The 23,422-nt window shown below is 41.1% G+C and overlaps 1 protein-coding gene across 1 annotated transcript; it reads right to left on the bottom strand.

Annotated features, from left to right (window-relative positions):
• Positions 1 to 1,211: 1,211 nt before the first annotated feature.
• On the bottom strand, positions 1,212 to 20,339 carry OC90 (otoconin 90). The gene is given in 17 exon segments (XM_050329301.1): positions 1,212 to 1,685; positions 2,157 to 2,263; positions 3,324 to 3,498; positions 5,079 to 5,177; positions 5,447 to 5,590; positions 7,774 to 7,798; positions 7,800 to 7,876; positions 9,587 to 9,589; positions 9,883 to 9,939; positions 10,229 to 10,270; positions 11,842 to 11,970; positions 12,462 to 12,574; positions 16,014 to 16,188; positions 16,444 to 16,503; positions 16,722 to 16,791; positions 18,280 to 18,286; positions 20,302 to 20,339. Coding segments are annotated over 17 exon segments (1,632 nt in total). The 3' UTR covers positions 1,212 to 1,374.
• Positions 20,340 to 23,422: the final 3,083 nt, after the last annotated feature.

The raw sequence follows: 23,422 nt of genomic DNA, 5'->3' as shown, positions 1-23,422 counted from the left end.
TTGCTTTTGTGTTTTGGTTTTTTTGGGGATTTTTTGCACTGCACTAATCCTTTGCACTTTGAAGGTAGGAAAAATACTGAGAGAGGAATAGCACCAGCCAGAGGTTTATACCACATAAACTGCTCATCCAGGAACATTCACTGGAGTTTTCACCTGCAGTTCTTGCACCATTGAGCCTGCACAGATCAAATGCTGGGGTTTAGGTAACTGCTGCGTGGTCTGAAAAAACGCAGCATGAGGATACAGTCATTGGTCTGTAACGAAAACTTTGGGGACAAAGTTCAGCCCTGTAGAACGAGCTGATAGAAAAGAAATCCAGACCTTTCAGAGCAGCTGAATCCCTGTGAAGTTTGTAGCAAAATTTTTGCTCTAAGAAATGTTAGTAAGTCATAGAATGGGTTGGGTTGGAAGGGACCTCTAAAGCCTTGTCACAGCCTGATATTACCCCTCTCTTCCTTCAAGTCTGTTTTAAAGCTTGTCAGCCCTGATAGCTCATGAGCAAAGACCTTCTTTCCCCTGTGAGAAAGGTGAATCCCATCTGACACCAGCAGGCCTGGAGCTGTTACCAAAAAAACCCCATAATTGTCGCAGTGACACCAGCCATGGAGACAGATATTAATAGACTGTGTCTGTTTCTGGAAGGATAGGGCTAAAAGTGACCTGTGCTCCACATTCCCTGACCAACCATTCCAAGGTGCTCAAGTCTCTTGATCACCCTTGGATTACACGTCGTGACTTCATCGCCCCCCACATGGAAGAACAGTAATGAGTAAAGGTCCAAGGGCCGTACCAAGCTGGGAAGTTTCCTAGTGATATCCTTAACCTGGGCCCCAGGGAGGCAAAAGACTTCCCTAAGAGAAGGGTCTGTCCAGCATTTTGGACCTCCTATTCCCCTCAGAAGTGAGTCACACACAGCTGTAGATAGGAATGGGAAAAGGAGCTCATTTTCATGTAGCTACTTCAGCTTTCCTTCTGTGTGTTTCCTGCTAAGCTCAGTAAAGGAAGAATGTCTGCAAAAGGAGTTGCAGTAGTTGCAGATTGGTTTAATTAAAAACCTGAATACAGCAAGATCCAGCCTGAACCAAGCACACAGTTAACAAAAATCAGTCTGTGATTAGAACATTTTTTACGTAGAAATCAAGTGAAATTATACAGAATACTGTCAAATAATTATTTCATGTAGTATCTGGCCTAGGTAGATGGTCCACAGTGATGACCTCCCTACAGTAATGAGTTAATACAGCCTAATTCTAATACCTAGTCTATGGTTACATCATCTGTGTGCTGTGTAAGGCAGCCTAAGGAGGAGTAAGGTACATGGTGGCTGACTGCAAAAGGCTCCGTGCTGCTTCCCAAGCCCATGAAGGTGGCCGGTTATCTGCCTCCACGTCCCACAGTTCTGGAGTTCCCAACGGAACGGCGTGTCCCCCTCTTTGCCCTTCTTGACTGCCTCCTCAGTGGACCTTCCTCTTCACTGCTCTCCTCGGAGCTGGAAACGCCTGTGCCTGTTCCTGTGCCTCCTGGGGGCTTTTCATAAGGGTCACTTTGACAGGAGGGTTTCTCCTCTCGGCACTGCTGCCCATGTGGGAGCTTCAGGCTCTCGTTGAAGAAGGCAGAGCCCATGCACTCGGCTGCCGCCGTGTCGCAGGCACAGAGGAGTTTCTCACATATGCTCCAGCCAACGCCTTAAAAAGAAGAGTTGAGGAATTAATGTTTGAAAGCAGTTAGAATTAGTCAAAGTGTGATGAAATTTTCAAATCTTCCTCAAATTTTAGTCTCCAAATTCACCTTCAGCCATCTAACTACAAGCCTGACACAGAGGTGCTAGGCAGCGGAAGGCCTGACTGGCTTTAATTGAATTTATGAATGTAAAGGCACAAAGAGCTGACTCCTGTCTGCAATTACAAAATGTCTGAACGTAATTTTCTCAACCTGACCAGGTCACATCACGCACAGTGGCAGAATAACCTTTGTTTCAACTGGGAATAAAGCTCTAGTTTAAAGTAAACGTCATTAACTTTTTGTAACCTAAATATTTGTGTCTCCATACTCAGCCCTAGCAGCTCTCAGTCATGGTGGCATTCAGTCTGTCATGCTGAATACAGTCATGCTGATACACTGTCAGGACATGAGAATTTCCTCTAACACAAACTTACATTTTGGCATATGATCAATACATAAAACTTCAGATCTCGAACTTCTTTCTGCATGACATCCCAGTTTCTTAACTTGTTCCATACAACAGTGATGAGAGAAGCAGCATCTAAAATAAACAGTAGATGTAAATGCAAAATACTTAAGTCTTCCTGCATCCCAGAGTGCTCTCAATTATTTGTATGTCTTTATTTTCAATGCCCATTAAAAGTAAGAAATTTTAGAAAATTTCATACCATGGAATTTTTTTTCTATAAAGAAGAAAACAAAAACTGTTCCTACTTACCTCCTATACTTGCTCCTACTTTTTCTTCCTCCTTCCTAATTCCTTTGGTGTCATGTGTTTAACAATGCTGTTGTTTTGGGGGGGGGGGTGGTATTTTAAGGCACATAATTACAATTGTGACCATGACCTAATCTGCCATGAGAAGTGTCTTCAAGTATTCCAATCTTGGCTGAAAATATGAAAGCTGCATCATGATGGCCAGATCACCAGCCTTCATCTGGTCTATTTTTTTCATGAATGGGCAGTTGTATTTGTGTGCAAGTGTAGGAAAAAGGTGTGTGCTGTAAACCAGGTGCTGTATTTAGACCTGATGTGCCCCAACTATCATGAACTTCCACACAGGGAGAGATTTTTGGTTGTAAATCCAACACTCTCAGAGGAAACTTCTTTACTTTGATTGAATTCTCTGCATTATTCCTCATTGACAGCCATGCCATGACAGCTATGGAAGGGCTCTGGGCTGCAACTTCAGGAGGACTTTGCTCCATCTCTTCTCTCTTCTGAAGGACAGTGCAGTGTGGGGGGATGTTAATTCTTCTCTTCATAAATCACTTTCCAAACCACCTCTTAGCCAAGTTTCAATTGTCCTCATCCCTTTTAATATACCCTTCCTTCTGCTCTGCTTACCTCCTTTCTTATTTTAATTATTTTAATTGAGTTACTAAGTCCTCTCCAAAACACTGACGCAACAGTAGAATGAGTCTTAATGACATTAGAGTATTTCATGTGTTACTTATTTAAGTGGACTTTTTTTTCCCCAAAATGTGACCTGACTACTGATACATAGCTGTGCAATGCCCAACAAAAGATGCACTGATCTTTCTTGGTCCATGGGCACCCCAATAATCCCCACAGTTAGTGGCAACCACAGAAGAGCCCACACCTGTCCAGTGCATCGGTGGGATGGCCCCTTCCCTCTTGGCCACAGTAGCAACCATAAGACTCAAACTCCTCTGGGCACCGCTCAGTTAAGCAGAACAGCATTTCTCCAAGCTGGGGCAGCTCCCTCTTCGCTCTTCCACTTCCTCTCTCTTGCAGGAAGGTTAATCGCTCACACGCTGTAAAGCAAAGTCGTTATTTGACACATCATGTTTTCACTGGCTGGGGGCTCCCTTGTGATGACAGAAGTGTTTTCAGAGCTATCAGAAACTTTGAAAGACAACACTTCATAATCTGTAAGTTATTGCTTCAGTCTGTAAGTTATGGCTCTTAGAATTCTGCTGAGCAAGACAGCAGAAGGACAGGGAAATACTTCAAGGGGAGAGAGACTTCCTCTGAAAATAAAATTACAAATCAAATTGGATTGCAATGAGAATGCTTTGCAGTCCTTTGTAATCCTTCATAGCTAAATTTTTCTTCTGAAAAATTTATTCAGTGGCTTCTATCTCAGCTAATTCAGCAAATACAGCCCTAACTTCTTGTACTTGCACAGTGATAGCTGGGCAATGACCATGTTGTGCTGGAGGAAACAATATCTTTTTTGGTTTAATTTGAAATATAGTTCAATTCAATCTATAATCCCCCTGGTCCAGGTGAAGGAATGATCTGTTGTAGTGGCTGCTGTGGTGCCGAGGTTTGGGCATCACCATGTCCCAATCCTAATGTCTCTGTGGCTCCCCCTATTCAGGAAGAACAGATATTGTGGGAATTATTCCTAAGATTTGAGAGAAAACAGTATTCCATATCAGCAAAAAGATGTCAAGGGGGCCTCTTTTGGGATGTTGCCAGGGAAAGGACTTGAAGGGACTGATTGGTTGGATTGCAGGAAAGAGATGGAGGGCTTGTGTTCCCTCTGCATCCTCCCTGATCCCTTGAGTAATCCCATCTCCCCTTCTGAAGCTCTAGACTGACTCCCTGCTTCTTCCAGGGACAACCCTGGATTACTGCCTCCAAAAGGAAATTCTGCCTACGTGCCTGCTTGAGTCTTCACTCTCTCATGTTAATTCACTGAGGATGAACCACAAGGTTCATGCATTGACATGTGCTCTCTAACAGCTGATGCTTTACAATCAAATTTTCCACTTTGGTGGCAGGTTGGTTTGATTCTTCATGTCTGCTCTTTTCAGTTCTGGGGCTGCTTCTCTCCATTAGAAAGGCAAACAAGATGGATGGGACAGTCCATGAGCGTGAATTTCCAGCAGTGTCAGGCCTCGAAATGTCTTGGGATTTCTGGGATCTCTGAGCAGGAATGGGTACAGAATCAGAAATGGTGAGAAGAAGTCTGACTCTGGCAAGACTTTTGCAAAAGGTCAGAACGAGGAGTTAGGAAGTTCCTAATATTACTTCTGCTGTAAAACAAAGTAACTTAAAAATGTCATTAAATTACTGCCTACAAGCAAAAGCAAGTGGGAACATTCACTGAGCTCATTTTAGATTTTGCACTGTATGAAAAAATGTTCTTATAACCTAATAATAAGTAGGTTCTTTAAGTGTGAGTGATAGCACATTGGCAGGAGAGGTTATACTGATGGAAAGTTTTGCAGATGTCTGCACCTCCTCTTCTTATAAATACCAATACATCTGTGCTTATCTATGGTTTAAAGTAACTATAATCTCTGTATGTAATATATACCTACTTTTAATATAGAGGTAGCTGAATATTTTACCAGCTATAATGGGGAAATAACCCCTTATTTACCTTTTCCTGCAGGTTCATCGGGTCCCCTGTCAGACAGTCCCAGTTCCAGAGCTATTGCAGAGGAAGCCATGGTTGGGGCACCCCTTGCAGGACTTGTCTCTGGAGAAGACAGATGCATAGATCAGATTTGTGAAGGTTGAATAAATTCTTCTTTCAGTGATGTGTCCAAGGGTGCATATTCTGAAGCATAATCAACTAAAATTTTCAATTCATAGTTGGAGGCTGTTCATTAAATGTTAGTTAAGCTTTCCTTGTCAGCTGGCAGTGAGCTACCCTTTCCAGGGCAGTCAGTGTTGTGCACTCCTCAGACAGCTGTGAACAGGAATAGGGGAGTGCTATAAATTAGGTGTAATTCATTTTTTACTTGCCTTTCTCTTTTGTCCTTGCAGATGTGCCCGTGGAAGTCTCAGTGGGGACAATTTTGACTTGCACTGAGTAAATATCTCCTGGGAATGAGGCTGGGGAGGTGGTTATCTCTTCCACTGGGACCACAGCTGCCATAAATCCATCTTCTTCTGAGTAAGCAGAAACAGTAAAGCAGAAGAAGACATGGAAAATAAACAGTGAGATTTTAATTTTAGATAGCTGGTCAGAGTAATACCCTCAGGCAGAACCAGTGGGAATTGATGGCCATAGAGAAAAGACATTCAAGAGGAAAATTGGAAAAGCAAAGAGTATCCACACTGGTCATTTCTTCACATCCCTTTCCTTTCAGAAGAAAGTACTGTGGTTAACTATGATCAGTTTAACTACTGATTTCTTTTTTTTTAAATTCTGTTTATGTGTACTGAGAAAAAGAGCTGTGCCAGTTGCTGAAAACCACATTGGTTGCTTCTTAGTCAGCTGTAATGAGAGATAAAGCACAGGTGAGATGTCATGAGATGTCATTTTCTGAGTAAATTGATTTAAAAAAGGTGACTATTTACCTGAAGGTTCCAAAATTGGGAACAACATTAGTCAAAGCAGGAAATTATTTGACTGATGCAGAGCTGGGTGACTGAAGGGTTTACTGGGTTGTAAACACAAGAAAATATCAGGGGAAAAATAATTTGACATATCAATACATTATTTTCAGGACATTAGTTTAAATTGGTATATATTTATTGTTGAGCAAGAATGTTTTGTTAAATTTGTGGATACTTAATATCCTTTTTTCTTTCTTTTTAAACCTTTTTTTTATATAAGCTAGCTTGTAAAAGGAAGCATTGTTATCAAATGTTTCATTTTTTCTAAATGTCAGTATGAAGAATGTGGCATTTCACAAACTAAATGCTTTGAAATACTAGTGAGCCTGAGTTTCGGTATTTTAAGATCTTTTCTTCTGAATTCCTTGGCTGAAATTTTTAATTGGACTAAACCCAAATTCATTAACCTTGTCTCTCTGACGTTCTGGTTTTAGTATGTTTTGAAAATAACCTGTCATAGGATAAGAGAACAGATTAAAAGAAAGTACTGCTAAGAACACAACAAAGCCCATGAAAGGTGGCAGAAAGGGATCAACAGTCTCACAGTAGTTTTGATGGCTCAGCAACATGCACATCTTATACCACTGTGGCAGTGATGTGTTGAAATGAAAGCAATTCTTGCTAGATATAGAAAATAAAACCAGAGTTTGGGAAGTTCTGCACAAAGAATAAATATTACAAATAATCTCGTGGAAGCTGTGCAGGCCTGGAACACAATACACAGATTTTCTGATTAACATTCAAGTTAACAGGGGGAACATTTAGTGATTTTGACCAGTGTTTAGTACAGTAATGCCAAATTTCTGCACTGAGATGGGAGACAGGATACTGCTCAGTGTAATCAGAGTCAAAAAATTACTATTTTCTACTCCCCATATGCAAAGTTCCTTTACATTTTTCTGGTGGATTTCATCCTGCCTGGATAATCCTTCCTACACAAAGAGAGCCACAGAAAAGTTCCCAAACTACCAAGATGCTCCATTTTTAGCTGTACCTACTGATATGGCCGTGCTCGAAGCACAAACACCTGTGAAAGCTGAAACAGGTCTTAGAGTGGTAAAGAATTTGATGAAATTATCTATAATAAAGGAGGAGGCAAAATCAAAGTGAGCCCTTCTGGCAGCAGATGCTATGAATGTAATTTACAGCACCAACCATTATATCTGAAAAGCTCATGTGAAGAGGTTTTCAGAAATACTTGGGTGAGGAGTGCAAATGAGTGGCTGGAGGCGAGAAACAGCTAATGCTTCTCAGTCTGGTTTTATTGTTTGTGTATCTGCTATCTGACCCTGATCTAAATTTGATTCTCTGTTGTCACCATGCACAGGGTTTTAACTGTAATGCTTTTAGAGAAAGAATTGCTGTGTCAGTCAAAGAAAGAGGAAAGCTGAGGGTCACTGACCTTTCATCGACAGGGTGGGAGGAGCAGGAGCTGTTCCTCTGTGGTCTCTTGTAGTTACTGTACAAAAAACAGAGGCATCATGGTAGTCACCTACCTGCTGCATCTCTGATGTGCATTTCTGGAGTGACTATTACCAAAAGCATTATAAAGCTTAATGAAACATCACTATTAGCCTGATTTTATAAAGAGGGTAATTAGGAGAAAGGAAGTAGTTTGCTGAGGGATGTGCCAGTCAGCAGAAGTAGTAGAGGTATTATCCAGAAATCCCGTGCTTCAGATTTTAGACTGTGGCACCACAGAGCTTCATAAATGAAAAATCCATCTTCACCTGGAGTCAAGACTGCCAAATTTTTCCAATAAAAGTTTAATCAGACTCTTACCTCTGGCTTTGGGAGTCACCAAGATCATTTCACTGGGCTCAAAAGAAATCACTGTTGAAGACAGAAAATGTAATCTCAGAATACAAGTGGCCAGCACAGACTCTTATGGATAGTTGCTGAGAAGAGATTTTTCTGAAAACAGGAAGACCTAGGCATGTCATGGAGTGAGATTTGCCTATTTTTCTCAGTGGTGTATTGATTGTTGTAGGCAAAGTGATACTGATAAAATAATCTCATTGCTGCATGCAAATAATGCACTTTCCACTAACACAGGATACTATGTTTCTATGAAAGAAGGAACATAGATATGACTGATGTGGGAAATTCATTTTACAAATGGACTAAACAGGATTAGGTCTGAAATCCCACTGTTGTGCACAGAAAGATGCAACATTCCTTGTGAACACCTTGTGTCAGGTATGGGTGGGCAGCTATAAGGCCATGTAACTCCCTAACCTCTAATTTATTTCTTTATCTCATAAAATAAATTTCATTTGTCAGCTACCTTTTGATAAATTAGAAGCATGGCTATCAAATGATCCAAAAAATCATCTCTGCCTCTTTTTGTGTGTTGTCAGGGCTGTGAGATGTGAAGAAGAATGCCTTTGCCTTTGAATGAGTTTCTGAGTGATACTTAGCTCTGGTTTAATGCGGCTTCCACAGCTGACAAAGTTGAAGGTCCTTTGGGCTTGAATAATCAGAATTAAATGATAGGTGGTTCTCCAAATGTTTCCTTCAAAATCTGACTAGGTATGTTATCTGTGTTACATTTTCAGCTTTCTAAAATTCCTAGTACAGGTTTTTATCCCTTAGTAATATTTTGAGCTCTGTGTTGGACTTATGCCTCTTTAGAGAGCACAAGCAATTGTTTTTCAGGAGGTGAAAGATTGCTACAGATGTGCAAATACAGGTGCTCTCCTCCTTCAGGAGTTCTCAGTTTTCTACTACCAAGCTTTCTAGAAGCAGCCAGAAAACATGGCCCAACACTGGAGCTGTTGCTAGGTGAAAATGAGAAATATCTGGTAAAAAAAAATTCCTCTGGTAATACAGAAGAGATATGAAGGAACAGCCAGCACTTACACTCAGCCTCTTCAAGTACATACACTCATGCATGTGCTGTTTCTGACTTTAAAAGTCAGAAGTGTTGTTTCTTAAAAAAAAAAACCAATAAGATTCTGTATGGTTTTCTTTATTCCAGATTAACACTTAGGGCAATGGCTCACAGAGAGAAGCACACTACACCCTGAAACCAGGTTCTGAAGTTCTAAAAAAATGCGACTTTCCACCTCTCCCTGGGCAACCAAGTCTAATGGAAGGTGTCCCTGCCCACAGCAGGGGTGCTGGAACCAGATGATCTTCAAGGTCCCTTCCAACCCAACCCATTTCAGGATTTTCTGAGTTAAGCAGTGGCTTGGTTGCACCCACCCAGTGGTTGAGTTTTTGCAAGCATTTACTCCTCAGTAAGACAACTATTGATTGTAGCAGAAAAAAAAATTAAGACTGTCATAAGAACCACTTGGTCTCATGGTTTAGGGACTCACCCAGAAGGCACCAGAGTGAGAAGATTTCAGCCTGGGTCTCTGCATTACAAGAAAATAAACCACCAAACTGCTGCCTCATTGCCACAAACCATGCTCAGTCTTTCCTCACTCTCCTGCTTGATCTTGTGGAATTAAACATCTCTTTAGAGACAAGAAATAAGCACCTGGCTGTGGGTCCAGTGGCTGGCACCCACACAGCACATCTCTGCCAACAGCTCACCTGCTCCAGCCTGTGTTCCCAGGGGAAAAAAGAAGGCTGTTTTGATGAAAACAGATTTTGTTGTAGAGTGCTCATTCTCAGCCCTTGGGAAACTTACTGTAAACACTGGGTAAACACATTACATGCACAAATTGAAAAATTGCACCTTTCCCAATCCAGTCCTAAATTCAATCACCAAAACGTTATATCTGCTTCTACATCAGTCCTTTCAGAAGGCCAGAAAGAAAACTAACAACTTGTATTCTTTCAGCTTTTGGGAGCTGAAAACAGAGCTTCTTGCACTCTAAGTTGCAAACCTTCTTCCACAGAGGCAGTCACTGCCCGTGTTCCATCAGTCCCACGATGAAGGAGCTCTGCAAAAAGAAATGGATTCTTACTCCACAGACTTGTGACTTAGGATGCTCCTTAGACTGGATCTTGGCACTTCTAATTTAGTACTTTTACCATGCTGATACTAAAATCTACTCAGCAACATAGAGTATAATAATAAAAAATAATGTTAAAGAGTTTCAACATAAAAAAAACGAGGAATTGGTTAGCAATCACCATTCTTTAAATTCCTGTTTCAGCAGCTTATTTTTCTGAGTATAAATTGGTCTCAATTTAATATGTTCCAGACAAAGAATTACAGAGATGACCTACCCTCTGTATGACGTGTTGTCTGCTCTCTCTTGCTGATTGTTTCTGAAAAAGAGAAAGGTCTGTCATTAAGTGTGCAGAGGGGATTTGTCACTGTTTGATCTGAATAGTCCAAATCAGGCATTTATTGAATGTATTCCTATTAAAACAAAGTTTAGTCAGACACATGCCCATTTCACTAATTTTTCACTGTAATAAAGAATCTAACAAAATCCTTTTCCTGGAATTTTATCAGATAGGATTATTTTTTCCCCCAAAATCTGAACTGAGCAGAACAGCTGCACAGAAGGATAATAACGTGAGTGAACACTAAATAAAAATGTTTCATTCAAAGGCGCTTTTTTTTTTTTTTTATTAAGAAATATAGTCGGGGACCTAAAATCAGTGGAGGTATCCAGTGAGCTAAAAATGAATCCATCTTTATCAGCAGTGGTAAAACCAGCATGATTTTCCTGTTAGCACCTAACAATTTCCCCTTTATCTGTAGTGTGTTGGAACTACCATACTGTATATTAGGGCCATCTGATCCCAGTGAAAGATTACTGTCTTAAAAAAAAAAACACCAAAAGCAAAACCACAAAAAACACAAAAAAAACCCACAAAACCAAAAACAAAACCAAAAAACCCAAAAAAATAACCTGGCTTCCATGCAAACTTGCCTGGGGCATTTTCTTCTCCCTTGACCTATTCAGGAGGGGGTACACACATCCAGAGCACGATACAGAGGTATATGCCTGATCTCAGCAATGAGGTCTGTGACTACGAGCCAAAGGATTAGAAAAGCTAACGTTGCCTTTTCACATCTCCCCCAGTTTAGGAGTCCAGAGGTCCTCCCCCTGCCATGCTCCAATTGCAATCCATATGAACGAAGTTTTTAACCCCGCCCTGCTCCCACAGGACAGGTGTTTGGTCTCGCAAGGCTGTAATTTCATCTAGAGAGCTGGAATCAGTGTTTGACAATGGACATAAACATTCCCTTCATCTTTAGCAGGGATTTTTCCTTCCAAAATGGAAACCAAGTAACTCACCAGACTGTTTTTCGCTTTTCCAGTTAGTTTTTGCATGGTTCAAGGGAAGATTTGGGCTAGCAATACCTTTAGCATTCCTGTTAGTGACCTCATCACAAGTATCACTCATTCCTTCCAGCTGGAAAAAGCCTCACAAGGCTGACAGGACCTTCCTGACAAAAAAACTTCTTCATACCTAACTGGATTTTCCTGCTGTAGTTGTGTCTCTTGCCTCTTGTCCTGCCCCTGTGCACCTCCAGGAAGAGTCTGGCTCCATCTTCTTTCTCTCCACACCCCACTAAGTACTGAGGACAGCAAAAAGATCTCCCCCGAGTCTCCTCCTCTTTCATCATGGGCTTCAGCCCCCTCCCCATCTCAGTAACCTCTCCTGGACCTGCTCCAGGACAGCAATTAGTCTGCTGCCTTCTCCTCTCCTGGTATTCACTCGAGTAGCAGTAAATGGGCAGGACACATGAAACTGAGAACAGGACAGACTGCCAGGATTGTGGCAGGAAAGCACCCAGCTACTGCTTCATTCTCCTTGGGTCAGATTCGATACTGGCAGACAAACTGGCAGGAGGAGGCAGTGGATCAGATCCTTATTATTACCTGTAACTGGAGATGGACAGAAGGAAACATCCAGCCCATTCAGGGAAGAGTTAATATGTGCATTCACAAGGCATTCAATGGCATCTTTGTCACAGGTGCAGAGGAACTGTTCACAGGGATCCCCAGACTCTGGAAATAAAACAAAGATCCAAACAAGGCACTATTGAAAAACCTTTTCCACCTGCCTTTTCCTGCCTGTAAGGTTTGTGCCTGTATTCATTAGTGCAAACCTATTTATACTGAGCTTCTCCATGCTAAACACAGCCAAGTTTCATAGTCCAACACTGGTTTTGAAACACAAACCAGTGAAGTCTGGCATGGCTGGATTATTGCCTCTCTGGTTCGTTTATAAAAATCAGACCTCGATGCCTCAAAAGAATTGTTTTTCAGGTCTCTACTCAGCATCTGCTGCATTTCTGATGTGTGGAGACATCTCAAGCAGTGTTTAGTGGTCCTGAAAAGTCAGGGAAACCTCAGGGAGAGGCTGCTTGTTACAGGACCCCTGGCAAGCCCTGGTGGTTTCTGCTTGATTTGTCTATGACTTTTTGGTAGATAGACCAGAACGCACTTCTGGTCATGGTGAGGCTCCAGTGTTAGCTCTTGTGACAGGTTAATCTCACCACAGGTCAGGTTTTCAGTAGAGCAGCTGACATCTGTAGAAATCTTTGATGGGTCCCACGTGCACTCCATCTCCAGTGCTTCCTCGTAGCATTTGCGGTGCTGGAAGCAGCATCTTAAAAGAATGAAATAACAGAGAGTTCTCACAACTAAATTTCAGTTTGAGGTCAGACTGTAACGCTGCCACGTTGCCCTTACACAACAATGCAAAAGGTGCCAAAGGAGAAAAGGGGGTCCATGGTGGGATCCCTAGACAAAAGAAAGGCTGAGTACTGCTTTTCCCTGAGTGAGAGTAGTCGGATAAATATATCTGGATGCAGAGCTGTGGGAGCAGGTCTGCGAGTCGTGTGTGATCACACATTTCTGTCCTGCTGTGGTACCTGAGTACCACAAGTACAAGGACTATACAGGCAGTTTAAATACGAAATCCACTATCAGTGCCCAAATACCTCCCCTCAACACTGACACCTCGCTGACAAACATTGTCCCATGGCTCAACTCTAGAGGTCTTAGATCCAGTCCTGTCCCAAACTTTCCCACTGCAGATTCGGAGAACTGCACTGGACCTGGCACTCATGGAGGGTTAATGGCTTGGCAATGCCTTTCAGAACCCAGTGTCTTACTGGGACTGCATAAATACAGATAGTGTCATCCTCTATTTCTTTTGCTTCTATTCAACAATAAGAATTAAAATGCACCATTTATCCATGGGAAAGGGACACAAAATAATTGTCTCACACTGGAGTGAAGCAGATTTCTCCTACCACCACACAACACAGGCAGTCAGAAACCTTGTGTTTTGCTACACAAGTGCTGTCCTGCAAACCTCAAATGCCTGTATGGCCACTTTAGCTGTGAATAGCAATGAAAATTCAACTAAAAAACAACAAGGTCTTCATCAATCCTCTCCTCTCTTCTGCTGTTTGTACAGATAAATCATCTGCTTTCATATAATAGCAGCATCTGTGTACTCTGACATCACCCGTAAATGAAACAATAATAAAAAACTCAAGTCACCATATACTCCATGTAAAATTTTTACACAGATTAAACAGGGGTTTGCTGTTAGATCTAGACTGAAATATTTCAGAGAAATGGACTCAGGACATGGGTCTGTTATTGAATTGCCATTGGCCTGGACCATGCCAAATGCAAAGACAACATCAACACCCACATCCAGCAGCTGATGCCAGGAAGGGTGAACTTGTGATCACAGACTAAGGAGTTACATTTAGTTAAGCTCATGTGGTATTTTTGTTAAAGGCAAAGTGAATGTGTTATTACACATCACCCACAGCCCTGAGGCATCGGTGGACAAAACAGTCCTGCAGTGATTACAGCACAGAGCAAACACCTGCCCCTTGCCAGGCTCCCTTCTAGGCTACAAGTGCACTTTCTCACTTCCTATAATTGGAGAGCATTTAATATTTAACCACTTACTATATTAATAAACCATGATTACAATATTTAATTTGTCCTCACAACCAGGGGAGTCCAAGTAACATCCCTAACAAATGAAATAGCATTCAGCAGAGAGGCCCTGATGGCTCCTCTGCACCACAGATTCTGCCGTGCCTTGTTTCAGAGATGAGGCTGAAGTCTGTGAGCTCCATCAGCAACAGGGTTTTAAGGATCCAGCTGATGACACGTCTCAAAACACTCCTGTCTCTGCCTGAGGTCTAGTGAGGTGTTAGCATCTGAAAGCTCCTCTAGCTGCATAATTAGTCTAATGCAAACTCCCTGCAGTTCTTGTTTGGTTGGAGCATCGCAATTACATCAACACTTACTGCAGTAGTTAATCCGAAAATTTACTTGCTTTGCCTTTGCAAGCAGGAGATTGTAAGGCATGGATTGTCCCTTGGGCATGCTTCTCTTTCATATGGACTATGGAGGTAGACTAGGCTTCTAATTTAGATATGACAATTAACTATTCTGGGAAATGGGAAAAGGTTGGTTTTATAGGCACTAAGACACTTTCTAATGCCTTAAAAACTTGCAGTGAGGTGTTCAGCCTTTCCCTATGGAGCAGAAGTGGCAAACCCAAGGTTTGCTAAACTAGTTTTTTAAGAAATAAATTAGTGAAAAAAATTGCAACACATTGGGAACTGTCTCTGGGACAAACACCTAACAGCCACTGGTTTGGAGGCTCTTTTGAGCCAGGGGCACATCTGTGTCAGTGGCAAAGCAATAATCAGCCCTGTTCGCTGCACAGGGCAGTGAGATTTCTGAGCTGCTAAGAAAACCTCACCCTGGGGCTGGAAACCAATTTGTAAACACAGACTGACTCTCTGGATGTTTCTCAGGACAAACCTGCTGACAGATGGTTCTGTAGTTTCTGGTTTTATGCTGCTCTACATTAAAATAAAGCTGAGTGAAGCAAAAGCCCAGGTGCTCAGCTCTTTGGGTATCAACCCATAGAACTGACTCAGGTTCTCATTTCAGGATGTCATCACAATTGTTCAGAAAACCTTTCATAGAGAAGTTCCATGGCTGTTTTCCAGTAGCAGAGTCAGTTCTCCATTTTCCCAGCCATCCCGTGCTGCAAAGTGGATGGATTAATTTCCATCCAGCTATAGGCATCAGCCCTTTCTGAGCCATTGCTGTCTTCATGCAGGGAATTAATACATTAAATTGCTGGAAAAACTTTTTTCTGCAAAGACGTGGATGTATCTTGATTCTCCTTGAATTTCCTTTCAAACCCACTGCTGATATAAGTGAACAATCATCTGATTGTCCTGGCCTAAGATTACATTTTTTCTCACTATCCCAGTCAGGGTCTGGGGCAATATCCCTCCAAAGCACAGAGTGGAATTTGGATGGTCTATTCCTGGTGCATGGTACTGGGAAGAAACATTGAGCTACATTGCTCTGGCCTTGATGCTCCCGTGTCTTACAACCTTGTCATGTACACAGGCACTCAGGGCAAGATCTACTTAACCTCCTAATGCCACCTAAAGTCATACTTAGCTGTAACCTGATTCTGATGATGCTTAAATCCCCCTCAGATGCCAACATTTTTATTAGAGTCCACTGTGAACTTAGATTGCTGGTTTATTACACAGCCCCCAATACCAACAGTTTGGTAAAACTGCAAACCCACCAAACTGCTCAGATTAGAGCTCCCCAACTCTCCTTATTAACAGGGCCTCCAGTTTTGGTCACTGATTTATGTGTGCAAGTGAATTCCCTGAATTAACGAGGGTTTATTCCCAAAGGTCTGTTTCCAAGCTGTGCTGTAAGGCAACTGGCAGGGGCTGCTGGCCCAGCAAAGCAGACAGTGCTCACCAGTAGGCAGGAATAACACAGGAAGGGCTGATACACCAGACTTGAAGTTACCTTCCATGGATCGTTATCAGATATTCCGGTGGCAATTGAGTGATGACTAAATTAAACAGAGCCAGATGGTGTGGGTCTTATTTACCCCCAAATCAATTTTTTTTTCCCCACAACTGTCTTTAAATCATTTACACACATGTTATGCTTTGAATAATCAGAGCATGAGGGCATTTAGAGCCAGTCAGGGTAGAAAAGCACATCTCATGGATACAACTTACTCATCAGCCTCATCCACGGGGAGCCCTTCCATCTCAAACCTGCAAGAGCAACCATAGTCTTCAAAATCCCTGGGGCAGAACCCAGTAACACACTTCATCTTGTTCACAAAGTTGAGAAGGGCAGGGAAGTTGGTGAAGATGGACTGTAACCAGGTGAAGTGAGAACCCAGGCAGTCTGGAAAGGGAACAGTCATAAAACACATGGTAAAGGAGGGGAGCCAGGAGTGGGTCATTCACATGAACATGGAGCCTGAACAAGGCAGCAACACAGGGACATTAAGCAGTGCTTAGCACTCAGCAGTATTTAGTATTACAGTGCCTTGGGGGAAATCTACAGCTTAAAAAAAGCATTTCTTCTCAGTAAACACATAAAAACAAACTCTACGGGATTTTTGTTCAGTACTCAAGTACAACTGGAACACATACTTACCAAAAAATAACGCAACACTTTCCACATTTTGAAAGACTCCGTTGAAGAGTGTGGCATTGTCTAAATGAAAAAAATAAACAACCCACACTTATTTTTAAAAAAGTAAATGACAATAACTGTCCCCAGACTGCCCCTGGTTTTGCTTCAGTTGTTAAACCATTTTGAGATGAGCTCCCAGCTATTTGCTCACAGCCCACTTCCCTGCAATGCTTCTGGAGCAGGAGGGATTCCCCTCTGCCATGCCAGAATGCAGAAAGTAAAGCTTAAACCATTCTTACTCAAGATTCTCTCAGGCGTGTTAAGAAGCTCTGGCAGGAACGCTGGAGGCTCCAGCTCTTGGCCACCTATCTCAGCAAACAAATTTGAGAAGAAAAAGGTTTTAAAACAAAAAACCAACACGTTAAACCATCATCATATATTTCATTATGACACATACCCTGCAGGCATTTTGAACACCTTCCTGCACTGACAGGCTGATTTACCAAAGCCATGAAGCACAGTGGTAAGTCACATCCACTTCAGCTCAAAAACCAGTCTCTATTACACAGGTATTGCTGTTGAGGGTGTGCAAACCTTTGTCTTCCTGTGCTCACCTGAACATTAGCCCTTACTGGGATAAATCAGTAGATTTATTTAAAACTGTTTTAGTGCCCGACTATGCCCCAAATATTTCTACTCTGTAACCCTATGCTCTTGTTTGAAGCAAGGTTATTTGAAGACAAATGGTTTGGTTTTTCTGAGTCTTTTTGGCTATTACCTTATTGCCCCTCTTCCTATCACTATTTATTTACTTATAGTTAATTATCTCTTTTTCTTTTTGAAGATGCTGTGGTATATTTGGTATATTTTCAACACTTTCATGTTTTTTCTGTTTGCCAAGTCCTGAATTGGAGTGAAATCTAATACTTGTTATCTCCCTTCACATTTTTTTAACCTGTTGTTTTCCTCTTCATGACTTCAGAAGACAATGTGTTACTTTGGATTTATTTAAACTTGGTTATTTTTTAAAAAAACTTAGTAAGTCAAAGGTATTTACTTTCACAAGAATCTAAAAACCGAAAGCTGAAGAAAACCCATAATGTTAAAATTATGACATATCTTGTGTTACAGAATAACTGGCATTAGGAAAGTTGTCCTTTTTCTCTTCGAAAGATTCTGGGAAAGAGCTGACAGCTCTCTTGCTCATCTGTTACATTTTCCTGCAATAAATAGAGGTGGAAGAGAGTAAAGCAGAGTAGTGGCTTCTTAGGTATAAAACTTAACTCCATGTTTAGCAAAGGATTAGGAAAAATAAGTTGGTTTTTTTAAAATCATATATAAGGACTTTCTCAGGATGCCCACAACTTTTGTGGCATGACACAGGATATTCATGGTAACAGTCCAGCAATTCATTTCTCGAGTTCAGTTGTGAAATATGGATAGGGGATTGAGTGAGGCAGGGAGAGGTGCTTCCTCTTGTGTTACTCTTTTCCTGAAAGTCTTAGTCAGAAGCAGCTTTTAGATAAACAGAAATTCATCAGAAATGTCCTTCATTGCAGCAGGTCCAAGGGGAAAAAATTGCTTTCCACAAACCAGAAAAGGTCTCCTGATAAAGGCAGTGCTTTTCACAGAACTGGAACACGTCTGAACTGAAAGCCTGATGCCCATGAGGAATTCAGATTCAAGCAAAATAATGGCATAACTTGCAAAAACAGCATCGAATGCTATATTTGTATATATGCTTGCTAAAGAAAAACTGACCCTTATTTCCAGGCTTAGAACTTGTATTTCCTCTGCCATGACACATATCCTTCCCCTGAGCTGTGTTCTATCAAGTGCACCTAGAGCCAGGATAACACTGTGGCTCAAACTCAGTGTCTGCTGATGAACAGCCACTGAGCATTTAGCCCTTTCAGCAAAATTCTGAGAAACATGAAAATCCCATTGATTTGAAATGCATCAGAAGAGAAAATTGATGGAGCCATATATATTCAGGGCTGCTGGAAGCTGTGATTGCTCCAGTATCCTTCATTTGCACTTAATTCTCCTCAGCAAACTGAGTTGTACACCCAATTAACACATAAATGTTTGAAGTTCTCCCTGGAGAAGAATCTCTGCCACGGGGTCAGCAGTGTTGTAAACCATTGGCTCTTCTAATCCTCTCATTACAAAGAACAATATTTCCAATTGTCACTAAGTCAAGATCAATGAACCGATGTTTGCTAACAAGATTGCTTACTTTTGTTTAAATTACGGGGGGAGGAACAAAGAGAAACCACTTTCTGGATTAACTACTCTCTTTTCTTCTTTTGGTATCATTTGGAGCTACTGGTCCTGCGTCATTCCCTGTGCAACCAGTAAAAGACTGCACTACAAAACTCAGTCCTCTAAATCTCAGAAGACCCTGAGGATGTCAAGTTCTCTTGCCTTTCTCAAAAATCTGCTAAAAAACTTGGCACATATTTCCCTTTGTACGCGGTATCCATGGAATTTCTTTCAGCATTCAGCTACACGTAAAATGGTTTCTGGACTGCACCTGTGACTTTCCTAGTCTGACGAGAGTTTTCTGAAGCGTTGCCTGAAAAAAAGCCCATCAAAAAACCATCAGTGCACCTCCAGTTGTTTTTTTTTTTTGCAATTGTGGCTCATTAAAATGTCAAAATACAGGGCACAGGTACAGTCATTACAATCCTTGGGGAGAAGAAATATTGATTGTGCCAGGAAAAGTCAGGGTGCATCAAACCCAAACTATTTGATTTATTCAAGGTAAATCACATTACCTTCTCTCAAAGATGCAACTTCATGTACAGATATTTGCTTCAGTCTCAAAGCAGACATCAGCAGAATAGATCCCAATCAAACTTAAATCAATTATCTTCTCCAAACTTAAACACAGTAACATTTTAAATCTTTGTGCTCAGAATGTGCTTAGCTGGGCGAAAAGAATCCAGACACTGTTGCACAGTCTTTTGAGCTTTTTGGGGTCTCTTTCAAATGTTATGTGAGAAAAATTTATGAGTGACCAGATTTTTTTAAGTGCACTACCAATATTTAAAAAAAATTAATAAAATTTTAAAATTTTATTAAGAAATGCTATTAAAAATTTAAAATATTTTTTAAATTAATAAATGGTGCAGGTATTTCAGCATTCTCTATCACTGTAGTGGGAAATGTGAATATTCTCGCTGATTTCTCTCTATATAGGGGAGACCTAAAGTTCAGCTTCATCAATATATTTTAGCCTGTGTGGGTTTTTTGTGTTAGATATGGACCAGAAATGGTGTTACACCTTCTAAGAGTCCTTCTCTTCACTTGCACATCACAACTCTTACTGACATTCCTACACAGTACAGGTACTGCAGAAATTTCAGGTGTTTGACCATCCCTGTCTGTGGGAAGTTCATTCAATTATAACAATAAAATCTAAAGAGCTGTATGAAGAAAAAAATTCTATTCATAGTAAAATTTGAATGCGGGGCTTTAACTGAACACGGGTTATATTACAGGATGCACTGAGTAGTTTGGAGAATTAAGACAGTACACATGTACTTAATGAGCAGAATCTTTTTATATGTAACATGCAATTTTTGGAGTCTAAAAGATGTAAATAGACCAAGTGCTAGCAAAGGGAAGTTGCAATTTTTTTGTTATATTTTTAGCCCCACAAAATATTTCTTGCTTCACTAGAAGTCCTGAGAAAAAAATATTTATAAGTACTTCATAAATAAACCTTTTAAGTGCATTTGGATGTTGAACAACAAGGTTTGAGGGGAGAGAAGGTGTGTTTCTGAAGGATTGTTTCCAAATGCTCATACTTAAAATAAAATTTTGACACAATGTCAAATAATCATAAAAATACATTGCCACTTACCACTGTACACCACCACGGACATAGACATCAGCAGAATTACAATCATTTTTTTGTTTAATCCAAAGACAAGAAAAAAAGCCACACAGCAGACTGGTGTGCCTGGTGAGTTAAGCAAAATATTAGGCAGAATATTATCTCTTGACTCTGAAAGTGGGAAGACATTAGCTTAGGAAATCATTCTTTTGTAGCCTGGAAAAATTTCTGCTTGATACAATTCATTTTTTACCCTTATCAAAACAAATGCACATATTACAGAAATGATGATGTTTATGTATCCTTCAAATTTTACCGAAGTCCTCTGTAAATCTGACTAAAAATATCTGTTTTGGTGTTGCTTTAAGTGAGTCAATAGACTCTGTGAAAGTAACATTTAGCAATAAAATGATGCAATTGAAGATTATTTTGGTCTGCAGTTTTCATATTTTCCTTGGTATAACAGGATATTCAAACAATTCTTCATATGTTTAAATGCAGATATCATGAAGCACTGTGTAAATGAAAAGATATTCTGGGATTACTTCTATTAACTCCAGTTAATCTTCAATCCATTATATTAGTTTGTTTCATATCACAAAAATCTTTCTCACTTTGTAGTCAAACATTTATTCTAATCTGTGTTGAGACTGATCTAATGTATCATAAATTTTCCTAATGACAGACATGATGTTTGGAGAGCTTCAGGTTCTGGCGGTGCTTGAATTTACAGAAATGTGTAAAGAATTCTGAAGCTGAAAGTGTTGCATTGATATTCATTAAATGGAAGATAATAGATTTTTTTTTTAACTACAGTCACAGGTTACTCTAAATTTGGAATGATTTTCCAAGTAAATCAGGTATGGAGCTTTTTACAGACAAATAAATGAATATTTATATATCAGTTTTCAAATATGTACCTCCTGATGATTATTTGCTTTTCTAAGTTCAAATACTGCATTCATTTCTGTTATAAAATCTTGTAATATTTCATCAGGAAGTGAGGTTATAAATCTAACAGCTCTAAATATTTATCGTCTACTATCCCAAATTTCTTACCTACTCTTTAGTCTACAGTTCCACAGTCCAAAATAGCTTATTCTACATCATTTTCCTCCTGATTCCTGTATTATAGAATATGTCAAGAAAGGCTTACCTTGAGAGATATTATTTGAAAGCAGTTGGATGGAAGACAAATGGATTTCAACAAAGTCAGTACTAAGTTATTTATACCCACCTGTATATAAACCTCACCCATGTGATCACTTCCTTTATCAAACCCACTTCAACATTTATTAATTAATTCTTCCACAAAATTCCTTAGAGTCATTATGCCCAGAGTGTATTTAGTAATATGGCCCCAGCCACGTAAAGGATCTATACTGAGAAGTCTGTTCTGCAGGTGCATTCACTGTATCATAACTTTCCCTAATACTCCTGGCTGTAATTAAATAACAATCATCCCTTTGTTACTAATCACTCACCAAATCTCTTGGGCATGTGAATATGGCTTTAATAGCTTAGCAAGAGGTAGAGTTCAGTGATGAAAGATGAGTGAGAATTTACACAGCTTTAAACACTGGCATTCCTCAGGGCTGGGAAGTCGGCTCTTGTCTATCCACGGAGTCTCTGATCCAAGGCTGAGAGAAATCCAGGGAAAGGCTGAGTCAGTGAGCTTTGGGAAGGCTTCTCCTCATTGGGAAGGTGTGCTTCCTGCCAGGGCCAGACACAGCTACCCTGCAAAGAGTCCATCAACAAAAGCAAACTGCCCAGTGAATTTTGTCATGGAGAAGTCTGACAAATTTGAAATTGTGAAAATACTCACCTGAACAAAAGGCTTGGCTCCTTCTGAGTCTGTGAACTCCATGGTGTTCAGGAAGGCCTTTGACACGGTGGGCCCATAAAGTCCTCACAGAGAAGCTGTTGATATCTGTGCTGGCTGTGCCCAGTGAGGTGGGTTGAAAACCAACTGATTGGTGGGACCCAGAGGGTGGTGATCAGTGGCACAAAGTCTATTTGGAGGTCAGTGACTAGTGGTGTGTGCCAGTGGTCAGTGCTGGGTCCAGTCTTGCTTAGCATCTTCATCAATGATCTGGATGATGGGGCAGGGTGTGCCCTCAGCAGGCTGGCAAATGACACTGAACTGAGAGGAGTGACTGATATTTCAAAGGGTCACGCTGCCATCCAGAGGGACCTCAACAGCCTGAAGGAATGGGCCAACAGGACATTCAGGAAGTCCAACAAAGTGCAAAATCCTGCACCTGGGGAGGTACAACCTCATATACAGATATGTGCTGGGGGCCACTCAGATGGAAAGCAGCTCAGTAGAAAAGGACCTGGGGTCCTGCTGGGTTGAACTTGAGCAAGCAGTGTGCCCTTGCAGCAGAGAAGGCTGAGGATGTCCTCAGCTGCATTTGGCAAAGTACTGCTCACAGATCGAGGGAGTGGGTCCCACCCCTCTACTCAGCACTGGTGAGGCCACACCTCTGTCCAGTTCTGGGCTCCTCAGTATAAGACAGACCTGAACAAACTTGAGACAGTTCAGAGAAGGGCCACAAAAGTGATGGGCTAGAACATCTCTCATGAGGAGAGGATGAGAGAGCTGGGGCTCTTCATTAGAGAAGTCTCAGTGGGACCTCATCAATGCCCATGAACACCCAAAGGGAGGGTGCAAATAGGACAGAGCCAGCCTCTGACAGGAGCCTCTCATGACAAGAGGCAAAGGGCACACATTGAGAGAGCTGCTGCAGAGCGAGATCTCCCACAGCATCACAATACCATGGCCATGTTAACATTCCCAACGTATCGACATTCCTACTTATTCCATTAGCCTAACTTTCAATATGAACTGTAATTGGTACTACTCCAACCTATCCTGCTCTTTGACATGACAGAAATGCTTCTGTCATGGGCACAAGGGTGAAATGTATTTGGAAAGAGGGTTGTTGCATCCCACCCCTCCCTGGGGTCAGCATTCCTTACGGTGCCACCTTTCTCCTTGGCTTCATCTTACTTTGAACGGGTATGTGCACCAGATATGGTGCAAATAAACTTCTTTTTGAAAAGAATATTAATGGTTTGATGATACTGTTTTGTGGAGACAGCAGCATGATATTGCTGCAGGGTAGCAAAATATGGGCTCATGCAATTGGATTG

The sequence above is a fragment of the Myiozetetes cayanensis genome, unplaced genomic scaffold, assembly GCF_022539395.1.
Source record: "Myiozetetes cayanensis isolate MyiCay16 unplaced genomic scaffold, myiCay2020 scf1, whole genome shotgun sequence".
Lineage (NCBI taxonomy): Eukaryota > Metazoa > Chordata > Aves > Passeriformes > Tyrannidae > Myiozetetes > Myiozetetes cayanensis.
The sequence above is the reverse complement of the archived record's forward strand: the minus strand, read 5'-3'. Positions and strand labels throughout refer to the sequence as shown.